This window comes from Pristiophorus japonicus, chromosome 18, assembly GCF_044704955.1.
Source record: "Pristiophorus japonicus isolate sPriJap1 chromosome 18, sPriJap1.hap1, whole genome shotgun sequence".
Taxonomy (NCBI): domain Eukaryota; kingdom Metazoa; phylum Chordata; class Chondrichthyes; family Pristiophoridae; genus Pristiophorus; species Pristiophorus japonicus.
This window is the reverse complement of record NC_091994.1, coordinates 81,415,375-81,435,987: the sequence shown is the minus strand read 5'-3', so window position 1 is coordinate 81,435,987 and position 20,613 is coordinate 81,415,375. Positions and strand designations below refer to the sequence as shown.

The window sequence follows — 20,613 nt, the reverse complement described above, 5'->3', positions numbered from 1 at the left end:
GGATTAACGGGAGAGTGTGGATGAGTCAGTACATGGAGCGGAACGTGAGCTAGTGGTGGAACAAGTGACTTTCGGATGGGTCTGTCCCTTTGGATAGGAACCAGATATTGAAACTTTCCATGCCCAGTCAGAGCCTTTTATTATTCTCAAGAGTTTTCAGCCAGTGGGGTTCTGTACAGGTAGAGGTTTGCATAATGTCAGCTTCTTCCTATCCCAGCCCAGGAATGGCCCATCCCCTGCTCAGCTCAGTCTTCAGGTGGTAAGCTCCCTACCTGACCCGACCCAGGAGTGGCGGCTCGTCACCTGACCCGACCCACGAGTGACGCCTCGTCACCTGACCCGACCCACGAGTGACGCCTCGTCACCTGACCCGACCCAGGACTGGCGGCTCGTCACCTGACCCGACCCAGGAGTGGCAGCTCGTCACCTGACCCGACCCAGGAGTGACGCCTCGTCACCTGACCCAACCCAGGAGTAGCAGCTCTACCTGACCACCCAAGTGAAGTAATCAGCTCCCCATTAAGAATAATAAAATCGATGATGATCCCAGCGGCAGGGAGATAGAGACCTAGAAATCCAGGTGTGCCTATACTTTGGCACCTTCCCCGCACAGTGGTAACAGCCAGCACTCCAATGGGGAGGTCCGAGGAGCTCCGGATTTTGGGACTCGGATCTCATCATAATATAGATGGTGAGGCGGTGGGAGCCTGCACAGGTTAGGGCTCCAATTTCCAGCTAAGTGATTGGGTTGGATCGTGGGGGATCGGGTAGGAAGATCACAGGCCTCGGGAGTACTATTGGGGCTGGGGGGGGGGTTCGGGGATGCTGTCAGGGAAGAGGGTGCTGGGAGGTCTTGGCCAGGGTGGGGTATGGATTGGGGGGAGATCGGGAGGGCCTAGAGGTCAGAGTCGGGAGTGAGGTGCGAGATCCCTGGACCGGGTGCACAGGTGATTATCGTTTTCTACTTACGTGGCGTTTAGCGTTGCTTTTCCCAGAGCCAATCAGCACTGGCGCTGGCTGCCTCAGGACAAACCCAAGTTGCAGCAGGGACCAGAAGCAAGCGTTAAGCCCTTTATTTGCATATGCAAATGAACTAATGTCTGCTTCAGACCTGGGTAAAGGACGCCTGTTGTTTGACCTTCACCAAGATGGCGTCTGACGCAATTATTGGCAGAAGTTCACTGGATATGTTCAAGAGTGAGTTGGATGTGGCCCTTACGGTTAAGGGGATCAAGGGATATGGAGAGAAAGCAGGAAAGGGGTACTGAAGGAATGATCAGTCGTGATCTTATTGAATGGCGGTGCAGGCTCGAAGGGCCGAATGTGACTACTCCTGCACCTATTTTCTATGTTTCTAAGTGTGCGCACCTGTATCGGACGTCATTTTGGTCGCCAACGAAACTCGTAGCACCCAAACAATGCTAAAGGCCTCCCCTTTAAGAGGCGCCCCGGCAGTGGATGTCCACCAGTCTCCCGGCCTGTGGGACAATTTCCCCTGCAAGGCACAAAGGGGTTGGTGCGCACGGCAGTGACGTCATCGGCGGTTACGTACCGGCCCGGGGCACTAATCGAGGGGCACGGCGCTGCCGGGACAGCGCTCCCCCACCCCTGAAAACGCCATTGCACCCTGTTAGCGCCCTGCCCAGAGGCACTAACAGGGCTATAAAAAGGGGCAATTTTGCGCCCTAATCTCCTGGAAACTGCTGTGCGCAAACCCGGGAGACAAACCATGCTTTAATCACATTGTTTTTTTTCTCCATTTTCTTTGAACACTTTTGTTTATTGGTTCTAGAATTATGGGAGCTGGGAAAAGGCTGTTAGGTCAGCCGGGAGGCGGGAGATCAGGCCATGAAACCTTTAACCAGAGTTGGTAACCCTGTTGTGGAGGGAGGGGACTGTGGAGGAAGTCCAGTCACCTCAAGTATCCGTTTTAGGGTCAGGAGAAAAGATGACACCTGCCTGGGCCTTACTGAGAGTGCAGTCTGTTTCCCTCTCCCCAACCTCCGAGGTAGGCAGAGTGTAAACACGGAGTGACTGTTTCAATCCAGTCAAGTGGCGCCATTGTTTCTTTCAATGTGAGGATCAAGTTTAATTTCTTGGTGACTCAGTGTGCATTGGGTATTTGCAATGTTTAAGCTTGTTGGTTATAATGGCGTTTAAGCAGCAGGATGGATTAATAGGACTGCCTAGAATGTTCGCGAACTGGTTTGGATTTGTATACCAGCATCACCGTGCGGATCTCACTGTGACCAGGCTGAGATCCTGGGGTGCTGAGATAGATCAGCCAATGGGCTCCGCAGGAGAGGGTATCACACAGGCCTGGCAGTGTCTGATGTCAACTCTGCTGCTCTACCTCCTCCGAGGACCCTACTAGCAATCTGCACTCAGATCCCCATCTGTGCAGAGATTGTTTTTCTCAGCTAGTTTTCATCGCCTGGCGGGGGGAGTAGGGTGGCCGGAGAGGAATTTCCCAGATTTCCACCCCCAAAACTGGCCTGGGATTTTCCTGTTTTTTTTTTTTTGCCCCTCCCAGGAGATCGCACAGTGTGGGGTGGGGTGGGGAGAGCTTATATTGTGATGCACGAGGCAGCACAATTGTGCGGGACATGCTGAATGGGCCAGTGGGTCTTTTCCGGTCTGTCATTGCCCGTATGTTCGGAATACTCAGCACACGTGGGAACTGCAGGCAACTCTCGATTATCCGTACACGGATCTAACGGAGAACCCGCTGCAACAGCACTTTTAAAAACTGTGATTCTGTCCTGTGTACAACTGCACACGACCATTAAACCCACCCCACACACAGTCCTGCGCTGACACACAGCATTATCACTACACACAGAGGAAGGGCTTTATTTTATAATAAAGTTTAATGCTGTCTCAACCTTAAAGGAATCCTTGTAGAGCAACATTTGTACTTATTCTGTACGCAGTTCTGGAGTCAAGCCTAGGGTCCTTTCTTAATGCCGATTTATATATTTATAAAACTTCCATTGAAACTCGTCAATCAAATTAACAGTCTGTCCGCTCATACAGCGACCCATCCTCACGTTATCAGATCGAAGGCATTGCTCCCAATCCCGCTCTTTTAAGGCACCGTCTGGATCATCGCACCGGAAGCAAGTTCAGAGGGGCAAAAGATTTATCCAACTTTTCCTCCCTTCCCTGCCATCTTTCCGTTTTCTGACACCTCTGCAATTCTATTCATAGGCAATCAGATTAGCAGACTGTCACTTAGGAACTCCTCTCCAAACATAAAGAAATTGCGATAAATCTTAGCGAATGTGCTCTTCTGCAGTCTGGAGTATCACTGAGGGTGCCGCCCGGCCTCGGGGGTAAGTAAAGCTGAGTCTCATTCCACCTCCAGGACCCAAATGTTCTCGGCAAGTACGTGCACTCGCCCTAGTGGCAAAATCGTTTACCCGGAATAGCCCAATCCTCGAGGGCCCCGGATAATCGAGAGTTGTCTGTACTTTTCAGACTGGGGATGGGTTACAAGCAGGGTGCCCTGGGGGAAATTTTCACCCAAATAATAATACTTATCCGTGAAGCAAGTAGTACATCTAGGTACAAGTGGCAATTGGAGGGATAATGATGAGAGGACGGGTGGATCTACTAAGCAGGGATGGGCTGGTTGGGCCTAATGTCATTTTCTATTCCTAACAATTTTTATATCTTTAACTTCCCAATGCTGGATTCCAGGCTGCAGCTTCAATGGGCGATGGTTACCAAGGGAAGCTCTCACCTCACACACCAAATGAACGATTCCAGGGAGTGACAGTCCTCAAAGCATTAAAGGTGAGTGATTCAGCACAGTTATCTGAACCGGCACGATCTTACTGACCCGTCCCTACCAGTACAAGCGTACATCGGTGCAGTCTTACCCCTCCCGCCTGCCTCGTGTCCGCGCTGTGCCTACTTTAATTCCACTTTAAGTACCTGTCCAACGCTCCTTTCGTCCTTGTGCTGGCAGCTGTCGTTCCTCTTCTTCAGCCTCCACCTGTGCCGTTGTTTCAGCCTTGATTTTAAGCATCTCTATCTGTTACCCATAGTCCTTCTCCTTTCCCTACAGTGTCAGGCAGGCTAGTGTTCTGTCCAGTTTTTTCCATGCTGTGCCATAGTTATTCACTTAAGCATTTTACTTTAAGCATTGAGCGACCTGTTTGTTCAGCAGTTGATGTTTATCCCACTTTAGTTCCCACCAATTGTTACTATCCAGCTTCTCTCCCAGCTTTTCTTATTCATGTTTACAGCAAAAGGCAATTTCCATAAGCAGATCCCATGACTCTTATGACCTTATGCATGCTGTGAATGGAAACGTGTGTCATTGAACTAGGAAGTACCCTTTTACCACAGTCCTAAGCACAATTAACGACCGCCCTAAGTGGAGGAAGTGCATCCGGGAGGGCGCTGAGCACCTTGAGTCTCGTCGCCGAGAGCACGCAGAAACCAAGCGCAGGCAGCAGACGGAGCGTGTGGCAAACCTATCCCTCCCATCCTTTCCTTCAACGACTGTCTGCCCCACCTGTGACAGAGACTGTAATTCCCGTATTGGACTGTTCAGTCACCTGAGAACTCACTTTTAGAGTGGAAGCAAGTCTCCCTCGATTCCGTGGGACTGCCGATGAAGATGAAGCACTGAAAACCCAAGCGCACACTTCTGTCCACACAAAAGTGAAAATAAACACCATCCTATCAGACAGTGTTGTTCAGGCTAAAGCTAGCAGTCAAATTTATTTACAAGGAATATAATTACACGGAAGTAAAGTAGTATATCAACTAACCAGTAGTGCAATATTTGACTCACACCAATACTTAAACTGCTCCAAAATAAAGTAATTAAAAAATCTTAACAGTTCCCTCCTGTTTTAATTTATTGTCTGATAAACGTAACGTGGACACGGAAACGCACAACTCCCAAGCCCCTCTTCCTGCCACAGTGTGGAAACAGACATTCCAAACCGGGAACTGGGGAAACGTGGAAATCCAGCAGCACTTGTGCAATTGAAACACGCCAGATCAAATTAAATCGGCCATCAGAATGTTAACCCAGTTATTTCAGGAGAGAAAGAGAAAATTTGAAAAGAATTTAAAAAAAATAACGTTGAATAACAAGGGGAATAAACTACAATTGATGAATTTAAGTCGTTTATCAATTTATTTGTTGTCATTTCGGTCACCCCCTAACATTTTATACCTGTATGCTCTGCTGTTCTAAGTCGTTCCATCGTTTAGTTTTGTACTGTGAATGATGTTCATTGAGGACTACTTTGTAAGAAATTTGTTCCTGAGATGTGGCTATCGCTGGCAAGGCCAGCATTTATTGCCCATCCCTAATTGCCCTTGAGAAGGTGGTGGTGAGCCGCCTTCTTGAACCGCTGCAGTCCGTGTGGTGAAGGTGCTCCCACAGTACTGTTAGGGAGGGAGTTCCAGGATTTTGGCCCAGCGACGATGAAGGTGTTGTATAAAATGTGTTTTTAGAGCACTTGCATTGAGTTCCTAAAGGTTATTTGTTTATTTCTCTTTCATTGACAACCCTGTGTTCTCTGACAGCTCAGCCAGCGAGGCAGGATCCCAATTAAGACGGCAAAGCTGTTCTACGATATCACTGAAAAAGTTCGAAGGATCATAGAGTCTTACTTCCGAATGGAAAACCCGCTCTACTTCTCCTACACACACCTCGTCTGTCGGACTGCAGTGGAAGGTGAAGATCTGTGTCTTAACTGTGGGGTGGGGGGGGGGGGCGGGTGGGTGGCATGCTCTCTGCTTGCTGTAAGTTTATTTGGGTTTATACCATGTGACGACATACAGGTGTAATTTGTAATCATTTATACTTTACCTGGACTGGCTCTATAAGGAGGCACCCACATGGAAGGCAATCTAATGTGCCTCAGGTGAGTGCACGCAGAGAAGGTGGGAATGTTCAGTGAGCAATGCGCAGAGTTGGGTGCACAGCACGTACCTGAGTAGTGGGATGGGTATGTATGCCAAACGGAGCCTCCCTGAGGGTGAGGGCATCTGGATATCTTGGGGCCGAAATTGTCCTCCGCCCGAAACGGGTCGCACCTATTGGTCTTTAAGTGCTCCGTCTGTCCCAACGCATGGGGCGGACAATCCCGGGAAATTCAGCTCTTTGGTTTTTTTTTTGAAGCGGGGCGGAAGTGCGGGTGGGTTAGAACGGCTGTCGCTCTGAGCCGTCAGCGCGTCACTGATGACGTCAGCGCGACACGGATGTGCTGCGTCGTGCTGACACATCACAATGTCCCTCCCCCCTTCAGTCAAAGGGGAGGGACACTGCGAACTCTGCAGCCACTTTAGTGGCAAACACTGGGCCACCAGGGAGGGTTTCGGCTGGGCCAGTGGCCCGGTACCCAAGAGGGGGTGCGGGGCTGCCTCTTGGCCGCCAGAACAATTAAAATAAAATGGCGGCCGCGGCAGTGCTTTAAGGCCGGACGCGCCGCCCAGCCACAAGAAGCTTGCCGCCGGGGAAAGCTGTTGGGCCATCGAGGGCAATTTCCCACGCGGGGTGGAAAGGGGGTTGGCGCCAGTTGGTAAGGGGTCGACAGGGCGGCAACACGGGCGGAGCAGGGACATCTTCCGCCGGGAAAATCCACGAGGGCAGTTTTCAAAATGGCGGCCCCTCCGCACGGATCGAGTCCTTACCACCCCGAGAAAGAGGCATTTCCGGCCCCCCTTAAGTTTTCCGTTTCTGGATACTGTACACTGCTGATCCACCCGAGAGTTACAGTGCTCTACAGCCTTACCCCAGCTGCCCGTGGGTATATCCCGCTTGTCTCATGCCTATCACAGCATGAGACAAGCGGGATATACCCACGGGCTCTGTATATCGCGACTTTCTTTGCACTCCCCTTCTCTCCTGAGGCCTTTGCCTCATTTCTCGGCTTGGTTTCACGGGCACCGACCGCCTTCTAGCAGTGCACCCAGCCGGTTTGTATTTCTGCCCTATTTGCGGCCTTGTGTATCCGTGCCCCCCGAAGTTCTCCTTTCAGGCGCTGATGGACCTGCTGTGTAGTTCCAGCACTTCCTGCTTTTGTTTCAGATTTCCGAAATCCACTGTGCCTTTCCTTTTCTTTGTCTCATCGATACATTGTACCAGGTTCCTGTGCGGTATTAAATTTGAACCCTTTGGTTTCTCCTTCCCTCCGTTAGGAACCCAGGAAAACCGGGCTGATCTGAGCCACTCAATCCATGTTGACAACTGCATATTAAACTCCGAGGCGCTGGAATGTCGGAAGGAGCACCCAGCGTACACAGAGCGAGATTACAGGTAAAGCTGAACTACCTTGGTGCCCACCCTGCCAGGGTACTGCTTACTACTAACACTTAGTCAAAGGTCCCAACATCTTTCTCAGGGACACTGCACCCTGGTTTCAACAACAGCAACCTGCATTTATATAATGCTTTTAAAGTAGTGAAACATTCCAAAGTGGAGTATTTAAAATAAACACTCGACACCAGGTCTGGGTTCGAAGATTCAAGTAGTCTTTATTTGCACCGATGGGGAGACCGCCTGCTCTCTGTCTGTAGCCAAGCCTCTCCAATGATACAAAGTCCCAAGCAACCTTTTATACACTTCATGCATGTCAGCCTCGTGCATGGCCCCCCCATGCCGTTTAATTGGGCTAAAGCCCGTGTGCACAATTATTGATTGACGAATTCCCTTTCGCGTCACACAGTCATCCGCTTATGTCTCATACTAGATGGAGTGTGACCTCTGACCCCTTGCCCTGTTTAGCTGCCCCTCTGGGCCTCCTGTGGTTGAACAGTTTGGCTATTTATAATTGTCTTCAGGTTACACAGCCTGTAACAATTAATCATTCCCACATGTTATTCTTAGCGTTATCTCTTCTGCCCGTTAAGCAACTTAGAAAGCTGACCACTACAAAAGCCTATTTAGCTCGTTTTAGTCCCGAGACCCATTCTTAACCCTTTAATTATAACAGAGCTCGAAAGCCCCACTTCACATTCTTAGGTGCTTCACAGGAGCGTTATCAGGCAAAATTTAATACCGAGCCACATAAGGAGATATTAGGGCAGGTGACCAAATGCTTGGTCAAAGGGCTAGGCTTTAAGGAGGGTCTTAAAGCAGGAGCAAGAGGTAGAGAGGTGGAGAGGTTTAGGGAGGGAATTCCAGAATTTAGGGCCCAGGCAATGAAGGCACAGCCGCCGATGGTGGAGCGATGAAAATCATGGGATGCAGAAAAGGCTAAAATTGGAGGAGCACAGAGTTTTGGTAGGGCTGTAGGGCTGGAGAAGGTTACGTAGATAGGGAGGGGTGAGGCCATGGAGGGATTTGAACACGAGGAGGAGAATTTTAAATTCGAGGCGTTGGTTGACCAGGAGCCAATGTAGGTCAGTGAGCACAGGGGTGATGGATAAACAGGACTTGGTACAAGTTAGGACAGGGGCAGCAGAGATTTGGATGAAGTTTACGGAGGATGGAAGATGGTTCCTCATACAATGAGCTCCTGATTTCAGTAATGTTACTGTGTCCAAGTGGGCAGCAACTTCTGCACAGGGAAAGGAAAAAAACTACCACCCATAATTTTACTAAAGGGTCCTTTCACCCGCTGCTCACAAGCTGGGATCGCTCTGCCCCTGAATAGCATTCCCTTGCTTTCTTCCTCTGAGGAGTAAGAGAAGGAGAGGGAGTGACACCAAATTCAAGCTTGGTCAATATTTGACAGTCTGGTAGGTAACAGGGGAGGACTGAGGAGCAACAGGGCCTCCCGAGGAGTACAAGTGAAGGGGAGACCACTGGTCCTATCCTCACCAGACATGAGGTAGTCAGCCTGGTAACTGATCCCATACCATGAGCAGGAACAACCCACTGGAGAGCAATGAGACAAGAAAAATAACTTCGCCTCGAGCCTCAGGATGCCCTTGGGTGTGTGAGCTGTGTGTTATGGTCAGTGAACAATCCCCTGGGTAATTCTGACCACGTTACGATTCTGTTCCAGCAAAAATGGTCCCGTGCGGATTCTGCCTGTGACCATTTGACCAATTCCCCATCCCCCTTCTACCCCTGCAGGGTTAGGCCCCCTGCAACTGTGAAGTGCCTTAAGACATTTTGCTACCTTAAATACACTAATAAATGTAAGTTGTTGTGGATTAATCACTCGTAACATATGCGGAATATGTTGAAAATAGGATTCCACCTCCCAGAGTGTGATTGTAACTCTTTCATCATCATGGATGAACCCTGCACGATTATATCATTTCCACAAATTTTTCATGCCAACTATCCGGTGGCTCGGTGGTAAATGCACCGTGTGGGATCACCATGGCCCAACTCCCCGGTGGCTCAGCGAGTTACAGCGGCGAGTAGCTGAGATGTGTGACGTGGAAAGGCCTCGGGCCCAACCCCTGCTCTGTCCTGAATCGACTGACCTCAGCCAGGGTTGTCTACTTGGCCTCAGCACCCTTAGACTAGAATGCGAGGCCTGGGCCAGCGCGGGGAATAGCAGTCCCTCCTCACCGGGCACCACGGGAATCGGCAGTCCCTCCTCACCGTACACCAGGGGAATGGCAGTCCCTCCTCACCGTACACCACGGGAAACAGCAGTCCCTCCTCACCGGGCACCACGGGAAACGGCAGTCCACCATCACCGGGCACCAGGGGAATGGCAGTCCCTCCTCACCGGGCACCAGGGGAATGGCAGTCCCTCCTCACCGGGCACCAGGGGAATGGCAGTCCCTCCTCACCGTACACCACGGGAAACGGCAGTCCCTCCTCACTGGGCAGCCCGGGGAACGGCAGTCCCTCCTCACCGGGCACCAGGGGAATGGCAGTCCCTCCTCACCGGGCACCAGGGGAATGGCAGTCCACCATCACCGGGCACCAGGGGAATAGCAGTCCCTCCTCACCGTACACCAGGGGAATAGCAGTCCCTCCTCACCGGGCACCACGGGAAACGGCAGTCCCTCCTCACCGGGCACCACGGGAAACGGCAGTCCCTCCTCACCGGGCACCAGGGGAATGGCAGTCCACCATCACCGGGCACCAGGGGAATAGCAGTCCCTCCTCACCGTACACCAGGGGAATAGCAGTCCCTCCTCACCGGGCACCAGGGGAAACGGCAGTCCCTCCTCACCGTACACCACGGGAAACGGCAGTCCACCATCACCGGGCAGCCCGGGGAACGGCAGTCCACCATCACCGTACACCACGGGAAACGGCAGTCCACCATCACCGGGCAGCCCGGGGAACGGCAGTCCCTCCTCACCGTACGCCACGGGAAACGGCAGTCCCTCCTCACCGGGCACCAGGGGAATGGCAGTCCCTCCTCACCGGGCACCACGGGAAACGGCAGTCCCTCCTCACCGGGCACCAGGGGAATGGCAGTCCACCATCACCGGGCAGCCCGGGGAACGGCATTCTACCCTCACCGTGAACACTGTTGACCGTGAACGCTGACAAGTGTTTGTTACAGATCCTTAATGATCAAAGATTGTATTTTTTCTAGTGCTATTCTTTATTTAAACCACGATTTTGAAGGTGGCGACTTCATCTTCACGGAAATTGATGCTAAAGTTATTACAGTAAGTTTTTATTTATTTATTATTTGTTTCGATGACTTACATTTTTAAAGAAATGCTATTTGTGTTCATCAAGGTGAGCGCCGTTGGTTCTCGGGATCGAAATACGTTCTTATTTCAGACAACATCAAGCACTCCCAGGTCGGGAATTTCATGGTTAGATGCGGAGTAAATCCCCCACCCCAAGTAACCTGCCTCACCCCTCCCTCAAAACAGTGCCCCCTACTTGTACTAGGATACCATTATTCCATTTCCAAACCCGCCTACCCTCCACTCTCTCTCTGAGTGAGATTGGCAATTCAGCAGCTGAGTGAGGGATGGTTTTGAGCTGTAGGCCCAAGCCTACCAGGTCTGCCCAATCTCATTTCACCTGGCCAGGAGGACGGAGGAGGCCTTTGTGCCATCAGTCAGCGTCCTAGAGGCAAAAAGACCAGCGCCTACCTCACTGTGCCTTCCAGTCCCCTAGCATTTAATGTATGCAAGGAGTTGCCATTGACATTGGATGCATTGAATATTCAGCTTCAGAAATTCCAGCCCCTGCTCGGGCAGGGTTGCGGCAGGGAGAAGGTTTGGTATCTGGGAGAACTCCGTTCCACAAGGTTCCTACCCCACTTGTATCCCAGCAGCAGTTCTGGGGGCAATGCCGGGATTTCCACCACTCTTCCATGATGGTTACTCTCACGCCGCTCACTGAGAACAATACTCTCTCTGAGAACAAGCAGGAGTCCTGCTGTTGGTCCAAGGATTAAAAGGCAGAGGAACCCCAGAGGGATCAGTTACCGTAACATAGAAACATAGAAACTAGGTGCAGGAGTAGGCCATTCGGCCCTTCGAGCCTGCACTGCCATTCAATAAGATCATGGCTGATCATTCACCTCAGTACCCCTTTCCCGCTTTCTCTCCATACCCCTTGATCCCTTTAACCGTAAGGGCCATATTTAACCCCCTCTTGAATATATCCAATGAACTGGCATCAACAACTCTCTGCGGTAGGGAATTCCATAGGTTAATAACTCTCTGACTGTAGAAGTTTCTCCTTATCTCAGTCCTAAATGGCTTACCCCTTATGCTTAGATTATGTCCCCTGGTTCTGGACTTCCCCAACATCGGGAACATTCTTCCTGCATCTAACCTGTCCAGTCCCGTCAGAATTTTATATGTTTCTATGAGATCCCCTCTCATCCTTCTAAACTTCAGTGAATACAGGCCCAGTCGATCCAGTCTCCCCTCATATGTCAGTCCTGCCATCCCGGGAATCGCTGCACTCCCTCAATAGCAAGAACGTCCTTCCTCAGATTAGGAGACCAAAACTGAACACAATATTCCAGGTGAGGCCTCACTAAGGCCCTGTACAACTGCAGTAAGACCGCCCTGCTCTTATACTCAAATCCCCTAGCTATGAAGGCCAACATACCATTTGCCTTCTTCACCGCCTGCTATACCTGCATACCAACTTTCAACGATTGATGTACTATGACACCCAGGTCTCGTTGCACCTCCTCTTTTACGTATCTGCCGCCATTCAGATAATATTCTGCCTTTGTGTTTTTGCCACCAAAGTGAATAACCTCACATTTATCCACATTATACTGCATCTGCCACGCGTTTGCCCACTCACCTAACCTGTCCAAGTCATCCTGCAGCCTTTTAGCATCCTCCTCACAGCTCACACCGCCACCCAGCTTAATGTCATCTGCAAACTTGGAGATATTACACTCAATTCCCTCATCCAAATCATTAATGTATATTGTAAATAGCTGGGGTCCCAGTACTGAGCCCTGCAGCACCCCATTAGTCACTGCCAGCCATTCTGAAAAGGACCCGTTTATCCTGACTCTCTGCTTCCTGTTTGCCAACCAGTTCTCTATGCACGTCAGTGCACTACCCCCAATACCATGTGCTTTAATTTTGCACACCAATCTCTTGTGTGGGATCTTGTCAAAAGCCTTTTGAAAGTCCAAATACACCACATCCACTTGTTCTCCCTTGTCCACTTTACCAGTGACTATTTCGGCCCATCGCCCTCGAGTCTCGTCACTGAGAGCATGCAGAAAGCAAGCGCAGGCAGCAGAAGGAACGTGCGGCAAACCAGTCCCAACCACTCTTTCCTTCAACGACTGTCTATCCCACCTGTGACAGAGACTTGTACTTCCCGTATTGGACTGTTCAGTCACCTAAGAACTTATTTTTGGAGTGGAAGCAAGTCTTCCTCGATTTCGAAGGACTGCCTATGATAATCGGCCCAAGCTTCCTGAGGGAACAATTGGTTTTTAAACTTACTTTGGTCTTTGGCCTACTAAGGGCCTCAGGCTTCCCATTCCCTCCCCCACACCCCACACCCCCCCTCCGCCCCCACAACAGCCGAGCGTTGCTCCGAGATTCCAGTAGGACAAGACCCTCTGGTGCCTCTCTACGAGTGTGTGTTACCTGCCCCGAATATTCAAATGACCCCGCTTTGGGACTGGGTCCTGGCAAGGCCTATGTGGTGAATGGGACTCCCTCTCCGCTGCACTCCCACCATCCTGAACGGGCTGGCAGGGGCTCATGGCTTTTGTTTTCTGTCTGGTGTTTGTAAAAGAGTTAACTTTGTCTTTGATTTAGCTGACATCTGTTGATAGTGATGAATTCATGTTAATGTATCCAGAAGCTACTCTTGTTCTCTTTATCTCCTCTGATCTCAGATGGACATCTCTTCCATCCCTAACATAAGAAATAGGAGCAGGAAGAGACCATTTGGCCCATCGAGCCTGTTCCACCATTCAACAAGATCATGGCTGATCTGATCCTGGCCTCAACTCCACTTCCCTGCCCGCTCCCCATAACCCTTTGACTCCCTTATCATTCGAAAATCTGTCTGTCGCCACCTTAAATATATTCAATATCCCAGCCTCCACTGCTCTCTGGGGCAGAGAATTTCATAGATTCACGCCCCTCTGAGAGAAGAAATTCCTCCTCATCTCAGTTTTAAAATGGCGAACCCTTATTCTGAAACTATGCCCCCCTAGTTCTGGATTCCCCCACTGCCTGCCAAACACATCTTTTCCACTCCATAATTCTTAATTCTCTGCAAAACCCGAGTCCATCCAGGACCCAAGTCCTCTCTTCTCTGGGGAGGTTCTCCCTGTACCTCTCGTATACTCCTGATAGGATACCATAACGGGCGCTAGGCGATGCCTCCCTCACCTTTACCATCTGGCCTTTTTCTCTCCAATACGTCCTTTCTTATCTCTAATTTATCGATGCTACTACAGTTAAGTAGTCCTTTCAGTGCATGTTCCTGCACACTCTTCCTTCACCCTGACTTAAACAAAGATTCATTGCACCGTCTCCCATTTTAACTCTTTCTTTTCAAGGACCCCAAATCTGTGGAATTGTTCACTACCCCTTGCCCCCACCACCCCCATCTAGTCTGCCCTTCAACCTACTATCTGTAGACTTTGAAAACCCAAAGTTGGTGGTGCCTGCTTAATTCTTACTGATTTATCCCGTCCCCGGCCTTCCTCTTATCCATCGTGAGGTGGTACCCCGCACTATGACCGTTGACTTCTCACCTCAGTTTCTCAACTGAAGTATGTTAAAAGACCTGTTGAAACGATTTCTAATGATCTCTCCTCGCCCAGGCGACGGTGAAGCCCAAGTGTGGCCGTGCTGTGGGCTTCTCCTCGGGGGCTGAGAACCCGCACGGGGTACAGGCCGTCACCAAAGGGCAGCGGTGCGGCGTGGCGCTCTGGTTCACCCTGGATCCGCGGCACAAGGAACGGGTACGGCACTTTGCTGGGTTTCACTGCAGCATTCGGTAGAATCCCGGTAATCTAATCCGGGGGAGGGGGCGGGGTGTCGGGGGAGGGGAAGGGAGGGGGGGGGGGGGCGGTGTCGGGGGAGGGGAGCTCGGTGCCGGGGGAAGGGGATCGCGGTGCCGGGAGAGGGGATGGGGTGTCGGGGGAGGGGAGCACGGTGTTGGGGGAGGGGCGGATGGTGCCAGGGGTGGGGAGGGTCTCTGTGCTGGGGATGGAGAGCGCGGTGTTGGGGGAGGGAAGGGGGGAGCGCAGTGCCGGGGAAGGGGGGAGCGTGGTGCCGGGGGAGGGGGGGTGCCACAGTGCCGGGGGGAGCGTGGTGCCGGGGGAGGGGACACAGTGCCGGGGGAGGGGCACAGTGCCGGGGGTGGGGGGGGGGGGGGGAGTAGAGTGGTGGCAGGGAGGGGGGGAGGGGAGCGCGGTCTGTGACCTAGTGCACCTCTGTATCCGAAACAGTCCAATTAACTCCCCAAAAAGGACAGGATTGAATCGTTAATGCCAAGTCTTGTTTGGAGGGGAAGCGGAGTTCAGTTGGATGGGTTCTGTTCCAATATTCTCCTCATCGCTGTTTAAAATGAGTGCTATCGAATAGAAAATGGCGTCAATATTCTGGTGGCTGTTTTAGAGTTCCCGTCTCCCTTCAGCCATTGAGTCGGTTCCTGTGTCCCAGAGCACGATGTGAATTCGAGTGCGGGTGAGCAGCTCTCCTAGTGAGATGATTGCGGAGTTGCCCAAGTAACGACCACAGGACAACCGGAGCCTGGGGAACTGGCTCAGCCTGAGCCACCAGCTCCAGGAGAGGCAGGAGGGGGTGTTGGAAAGGAGGGGAGACTTTAATCTGGGCGCTATGATGTTACGGAGTGAAGTCGGGGCCTCGTCCTTGCTTTTGTGCTGAGTCTCGCTTCCTTTGTGCCACGCAGGAGAGGATTGAGGCGGACGATTTGGTGATGATGCTGTTTGGGGTGGATGAGGAGCTGCAGGACAATGAGGGGGCTATCAAAGGGCCCGGCCCTGGCGGTCACAAGCCGACAGAAGCCTCGGTCGCCAAGTCCGTGAGCGAGCCGCAGGCCATGGGATCGGCAGCGGCGGCTGGGGCAGCCCCGTCGGAACAGCCCGAGGTGAAAGGGCAGTCGGCAGAAAGCGAAGGGGCCCCAGTGTCCGACGACTCTACAATAAACACATCAGACTCCTCTCATGAGGCACCACCTCCTGTTTTAGATCCAAAGGCCTCAGCAGCTCTGAATGTGCCCTCTGCAAAGCAAGAGTTGTAATACTACTTACAAGTGTCCACAATGGGAGCCACGTCAATCACTTCCGTCTGATCAATAGCCCATTGGTTTTGCTCTTTAGTTGCTCCTGGTAAGTCTTCCAATTTAGGACCGCAAAACTGTGCAACCCTTTACCTCCCTCCGTCCTTTCTTCCTCCTACACTCTGCAGGCTTTGAAACCCCGAGCTTGGCATCTTCTGCAGCTTATGTCCTGACTTATCGCAGCTGTGCCCCTACACTTTCACCTGTGGTGATGCCCCCGCCCCATTGGCCTGGCCCATCCACCAAGGTTGGCAGATCCAGCGTCATGACATCGCACAGCTTTGCCCAGCGCATAGCATCACGCGCCGATGTCATGTACAAATGGTCGGAACCATTTCCGACCATCACTGCACAACTCCGCCGGGCAACAAAGCTGCATGCCACCCGTCCGACCCCAACTGTGGCCGGAACAGTCTGGACTACTGACGCCCGGTGCCATGTGCTGGCTCCACTCCAGGCAGTGCAGCATTCACACCTTTAATAAGACATCGGTGTTGTGAAGTAAAAGTGGATTCATTGTCATACACTTACCATCAGTTAGCACTCAAAGTATTGTAGACAGTGTCCTTTAAAGGGGGAAGATTGCTACTTTTGACCGATAAAGGAGTAAAGGGTTATGGGGAGCGGGCAGGGAAATGGAGCTGAGTCCATGATCAGATCAACCATGATCTTAGTGAATGGTGGAGCAGGCTCGAGGGGCCAAATGGCCTACTCCAGCTCCTAGTTCTTATGTATTGTCCCGTAGTCTTCCACATTCTAAGGGAGCTGCATGCACACTGGCCAGTGTCTCTCAGTCACTCTGCTTTATAAGAACATAAGAAATAGGAGCAGGAGTAGGCCATTTGGCCCCTCGAGTCAGCTTCGCCATTCAATAAGATCATGGCTGATCTGATCATGGACTCAGCTCCACTTCCCTGCCCGCTCCCTATAACCCTTGACTCCCTTCTCGTTCAAGAATCTGTCCACCTCCACCATAACTGACCCTTGACTCCCCTGTTATTTCAGACTGTCTATTCCCTTATTCCAATGTTCTCTCCCCCTCTGCAGAAGGTGCTGGTTCTTGCTGGGGGAAGGGTGTTGGTTTTTGTCTGCTGACCACCCTTCAGTGTTGACCATCTATTCCACTGGCCGGAGTATCACAGCACCCCTGTGTTCCCCGGCAGCACCTTCCACACTCGCAACCTCTCCTGCCTACAAAGGCAAGGGCAGCGGGTGCACAGGAACACCATCAGCTCCACGTTCCCCTCCAAGTCACACACCATCCTGACTTGGACCTATATCGGCCGTTCGCTGGGTCTAAATCCTGGAACTCCCTCCCTAACAGCACTGTGGGAGCACCTCCACCACACGGACTGCAGCGGTTCAAGAAGGCGGCTCACCACCACCTTCTCAGGGGCAAATGCGGATGGGCAATAAATGCCGGCCTCACCAGCGACGCCCACATCCCATGAACAAATAAAAAACAAACTCAATCCTGCTGTGGCCTGACCTTCTTTCATAAGGTCATTCCAGTGGGGGAGAGTCGCTTGGTGGTGATCAGGAGGAGGAGCCTTGATTCCTCCTCCCCCCCCCCCCCCCCAAACTTGTTTTGTGCCAAATGCATTGTGGCCAAATATAGTGCAGATTTTGTAGTGAATTTTGGACTTTTCTGGTCTCTACAGCTCACCGTACAACACAGATAATAGGCCACAGACGGAACACTGAAAGGCACAGCTTTTAAACCTTGGATAACCTTTTATGTTGGTGCGCGTGCAGATAGATAAGAGTGACAGACTGCTTATCTTACACAGGCTGTGTGGTCCAACATGCCAGTAATTCTTATTCATGCAGCACCGTGCTTGTTTACATTGCCTGAGACTTCCTGTAGTCTTCTCGATGAATTGTGGTGCTGTTACAGTCCCAGGGTGTTGGCAACATGGTGGCACCTCATTGATGAGCCATTGTGCATGTGTGGCCTGGGCAGTGGGCCTCAGACCTTACCCGGCACCACTCCTGGTTACTACAGACCTCCCTACCTTAACCAGGCCCAATTCCAGCCTCATCGAATGCATGCACACTCACCTACACACACACTCACTCACCTACACACACTCACCTACACACACACTCACTCACCTACACACACACTCACTCACCTACACACACACCCACTCACCTACACACACACACACACATTCCTGCATTACAACAGCGACTACACTTCAAAAGTACTTAATCGGCTGTAAAACACTTTGGGGTGTCCTGAGGTAGTGAATGCCACTATATAAATACAATTTTTTCTTTCACTCTCATTCATACACACGCACATGCGCATGCACTCACTTACTCACTCACATACAAACATTCACTCATGTACACGCACACACACACACACACAGATACACACACACACACAGAGCTCCTCTGACTAGAGGTGTGACGAGAAGTTAACCAATCGTGTGAGCTTGGGCCCACGGCACAAAGCTGCCTACAGATTAGTGCGGAATTAGCTCGGGGCAGCTGGTTTGGGGCACGCTCAGCACCTAGAGTGTCTAATCTGTTTGCCTTCATGGGCCACATGGGTAGGTACCTTGGCACCTCTATCCCCATTCCCATTAATTTGTATAAAGCTTCAAGTTGCCGACACTAACAGACCTTGGCATGTGACGTAGGATTTACCCAGCAATGAGGTAACAACACTAAACGCATTCCTTTCCAAACCTTCAGGCCCACAACATACAAACAGAGCCAACCAGTGAATAAGACCTATAAGTGCAAATAGGACTGAGGTGCCTGGCTTTCAAGGGGCAGGTTGGTTGAGGCCCTGGGGCTGCAGGTTGGGCCTCCGGCCTACAGGAGGTGCATTTACTAATGAATCCAGCAGGGGGAGCTGGGTGTTTGTCAGACTGGTAATGAATTACATCGACCGTGGCTATTCTCAGTGTTGACTCTTAAATACTGGCAATTGCCAATTAAAAGTCAAACATGAGCACAGCCAATATAGACTGTAAATAAGAAATTTTAATTAAAACTTAACAAATCAAATTAAAATGTGGTTGCCGGGGGTAATGATGTACTCCAGTCCCTCTGGCGCCCACCTCTCGCGGAAGGCCGCGAGCGTATCGGTGGACACCGCGTGCTCCATTTCCAGGGACACCCTGGCTCGAACATAGCCACGGAAGAGAGACAGGCAGTCAGGCCGAATGATCCCTTTGTCCCCCTGCTGCCTGGACCGGTTGATGGCCCCCTTGGCTAGGCCCAGGAGCAGTCCTACGAGGAGGCCCTCCGACCTGCCCGCTCCCTCCCACCCCGCACCGGGTGATTCTCAGTGTTGTGTCAAACCCCAACGGCCAGTATTAATATCGAGCGTCCAGCCAGTGTTTCTCATGCGCACAGACCACCAGCAAAAGGCATCACTTTGTTTTGAGTTGTGTGACATGTTTGTTTAGCGTCTGTCGTTGTTCATTGCCCGTACATTGATTGCCACACCCACACCCAACTGTGACTTACAATGATACGTCTCTAATCCTCTCCTTGAACTGGTTTGTATGCTCCTCTGATGACTCCGGCAGGAAGTGTTTTGTCCAGGACGGTACTGAGCCACGTACACTAGCCAGGTTCCTGGTTTAATCCCGAGCCTGTGCTGAGTTAGTTGGTCTCACTCGGGCAGAGGTTTTAGGTGCGATACCCGAGCTCCGTGCCCCTGAATGTCACCACTCTGTGTGTGTCAGGGGAGCATTGACACCAGCAAACTCTCTCCTTGCCATAACTCATAAAGGATTTTGCACTCCTTGTGGTCCCAAGGTGCTAAGGAAGATTAAAGAAAATCAACTCGAGTCCCTACTCCTGATCGCTATCCAGTGACCAGGCTCCATTGTGATGCTCCCCATGGTGGAAGAGACACGGCCTTCAGGAGACAAGAGGAGAAAATTAGAAATAACAATACATCAAATTTTTACATTTAGTTATGTGTTATGAACTTGACCCGGGTAGTTCCAAAACAAAATACCATTTCAACAGAATGTCCCCTCAGTGCCACAGTCCGGGTTTACATTCAATAGCCTGGTATCCCCCAGTCACTGACAACATGGTACATGCCATAGGATTTACGATACAGAAACAGGCCATTCGGCCCAACCAGTCAATGCTGGCTCCATACTGCCCTGGGTGAATATGGCCATGACCAGGTCTGCCCTGGGTGAATATGGCCAACATGTCCATGACCAGGTCTGTCCTGCTGTCCCGCAATGGCCCTGAAACCTGTGTTATTTGGACTTATTACTGTTCTCGGTAACACAAATGCAATGTGACACTTCAGTGCAAGTCTGACAGTACTTGCCTGTGTTTTTGTTGATCTCAATGTCCCAATGTTCAGGTGCATAACCCGTCAATGTTTCTGTACTGAGCACTTGTGGAGTTTTATTCACAAATAAATGGTACTTTTTTGCCGTGTGACTGTGTGTGACTCCAATTTGCTACTTGCCGCCCTTGCTCGTTTTAAAGGGGCATAGACTGCTTTTTAAGAGATCAGAGACAGGTTGCTTGTATTCCCTGGAGTATCGGAGATTAGGGAGTGGTCTAATTGAGGTGTTTAAGATGATTAAAGGAGTTGATAAGGTTGACAGAGAGAAATTTCTTCCTCTGGCAGGGAGTCCAGAACAAAAGGGCATAATCTTAAAATTCAAGCCAGGCTGTTCAGGGGTGATGTCAGGAAGCACTTCTTCACACAAAGGTCAGTGGGAATCTGGAACTCTCCCCCTCAAAAAGCTGTTGAGGCTGGGAGTCAATTGAAAATTTTAAAACTGTGAGATTGAAAGATTTTTGTTAAGCCACAGTATTAAGAGTTACCAAGGTGCATAGGTGGAGTTGAGATACAGATCAGCCGTGATCGAACTGAATGGCAGAACAGGCTCGAGGGGCTGAATGGCCTCCTCCTGTTCCGAAATCTGAAAATTAGGGCAGGCACTGGA

General features: G+C 51.1%; 1 protein-coding gene across 2 annotated transcripts in view; it reads left to right on the top strand.

Annotated features, from left to right (window-relative positions):
* The window catches only part of p3h1 (prolyl 3-hydroxylase 1), a 55,839-nt gene extending 35,744 nt beyond the window's left edge, over positions 1–20,095 (top strand). Inside the window, exons 10-16 of one of the 2 annotated variants that reach the window (XM_070860174.1) lie at positions 3,703–3,798; positions 5,554–5,704; positions 7,171–7,288; positions 10,488–10,563; positions 14,181–14,321; positions 15,275–15,713; positions 19,448–20,095. In XM_070860174.1, coding sequence (XP_070716275.1) covers positions 3,703–3,798; positions 5,554–5,704; positions 7,171–7,288; positions 10,488–10,563; positions 14,181–14,321; positions 15,275–15,625 — 933 coding nt within the window. In that variant the 3' untranslated portion in view covers positions 15,626–15,713; positions 19,448–20,095. Of the gene's footprint in view, positions 1–3,702; positions 3,799–5,553; positions 5,705–7,170; positions 7,289–10,487; positions 10,564–14,180; positions 14,322–15,274; positions 15,714–17,325 lie in introns of both variants that reach the window. The other variant, XM_070860173.1, reaches the window with a different exon arrangement.
* Positions 20,096–20,613: the final 518 nt, after the last annotated feature.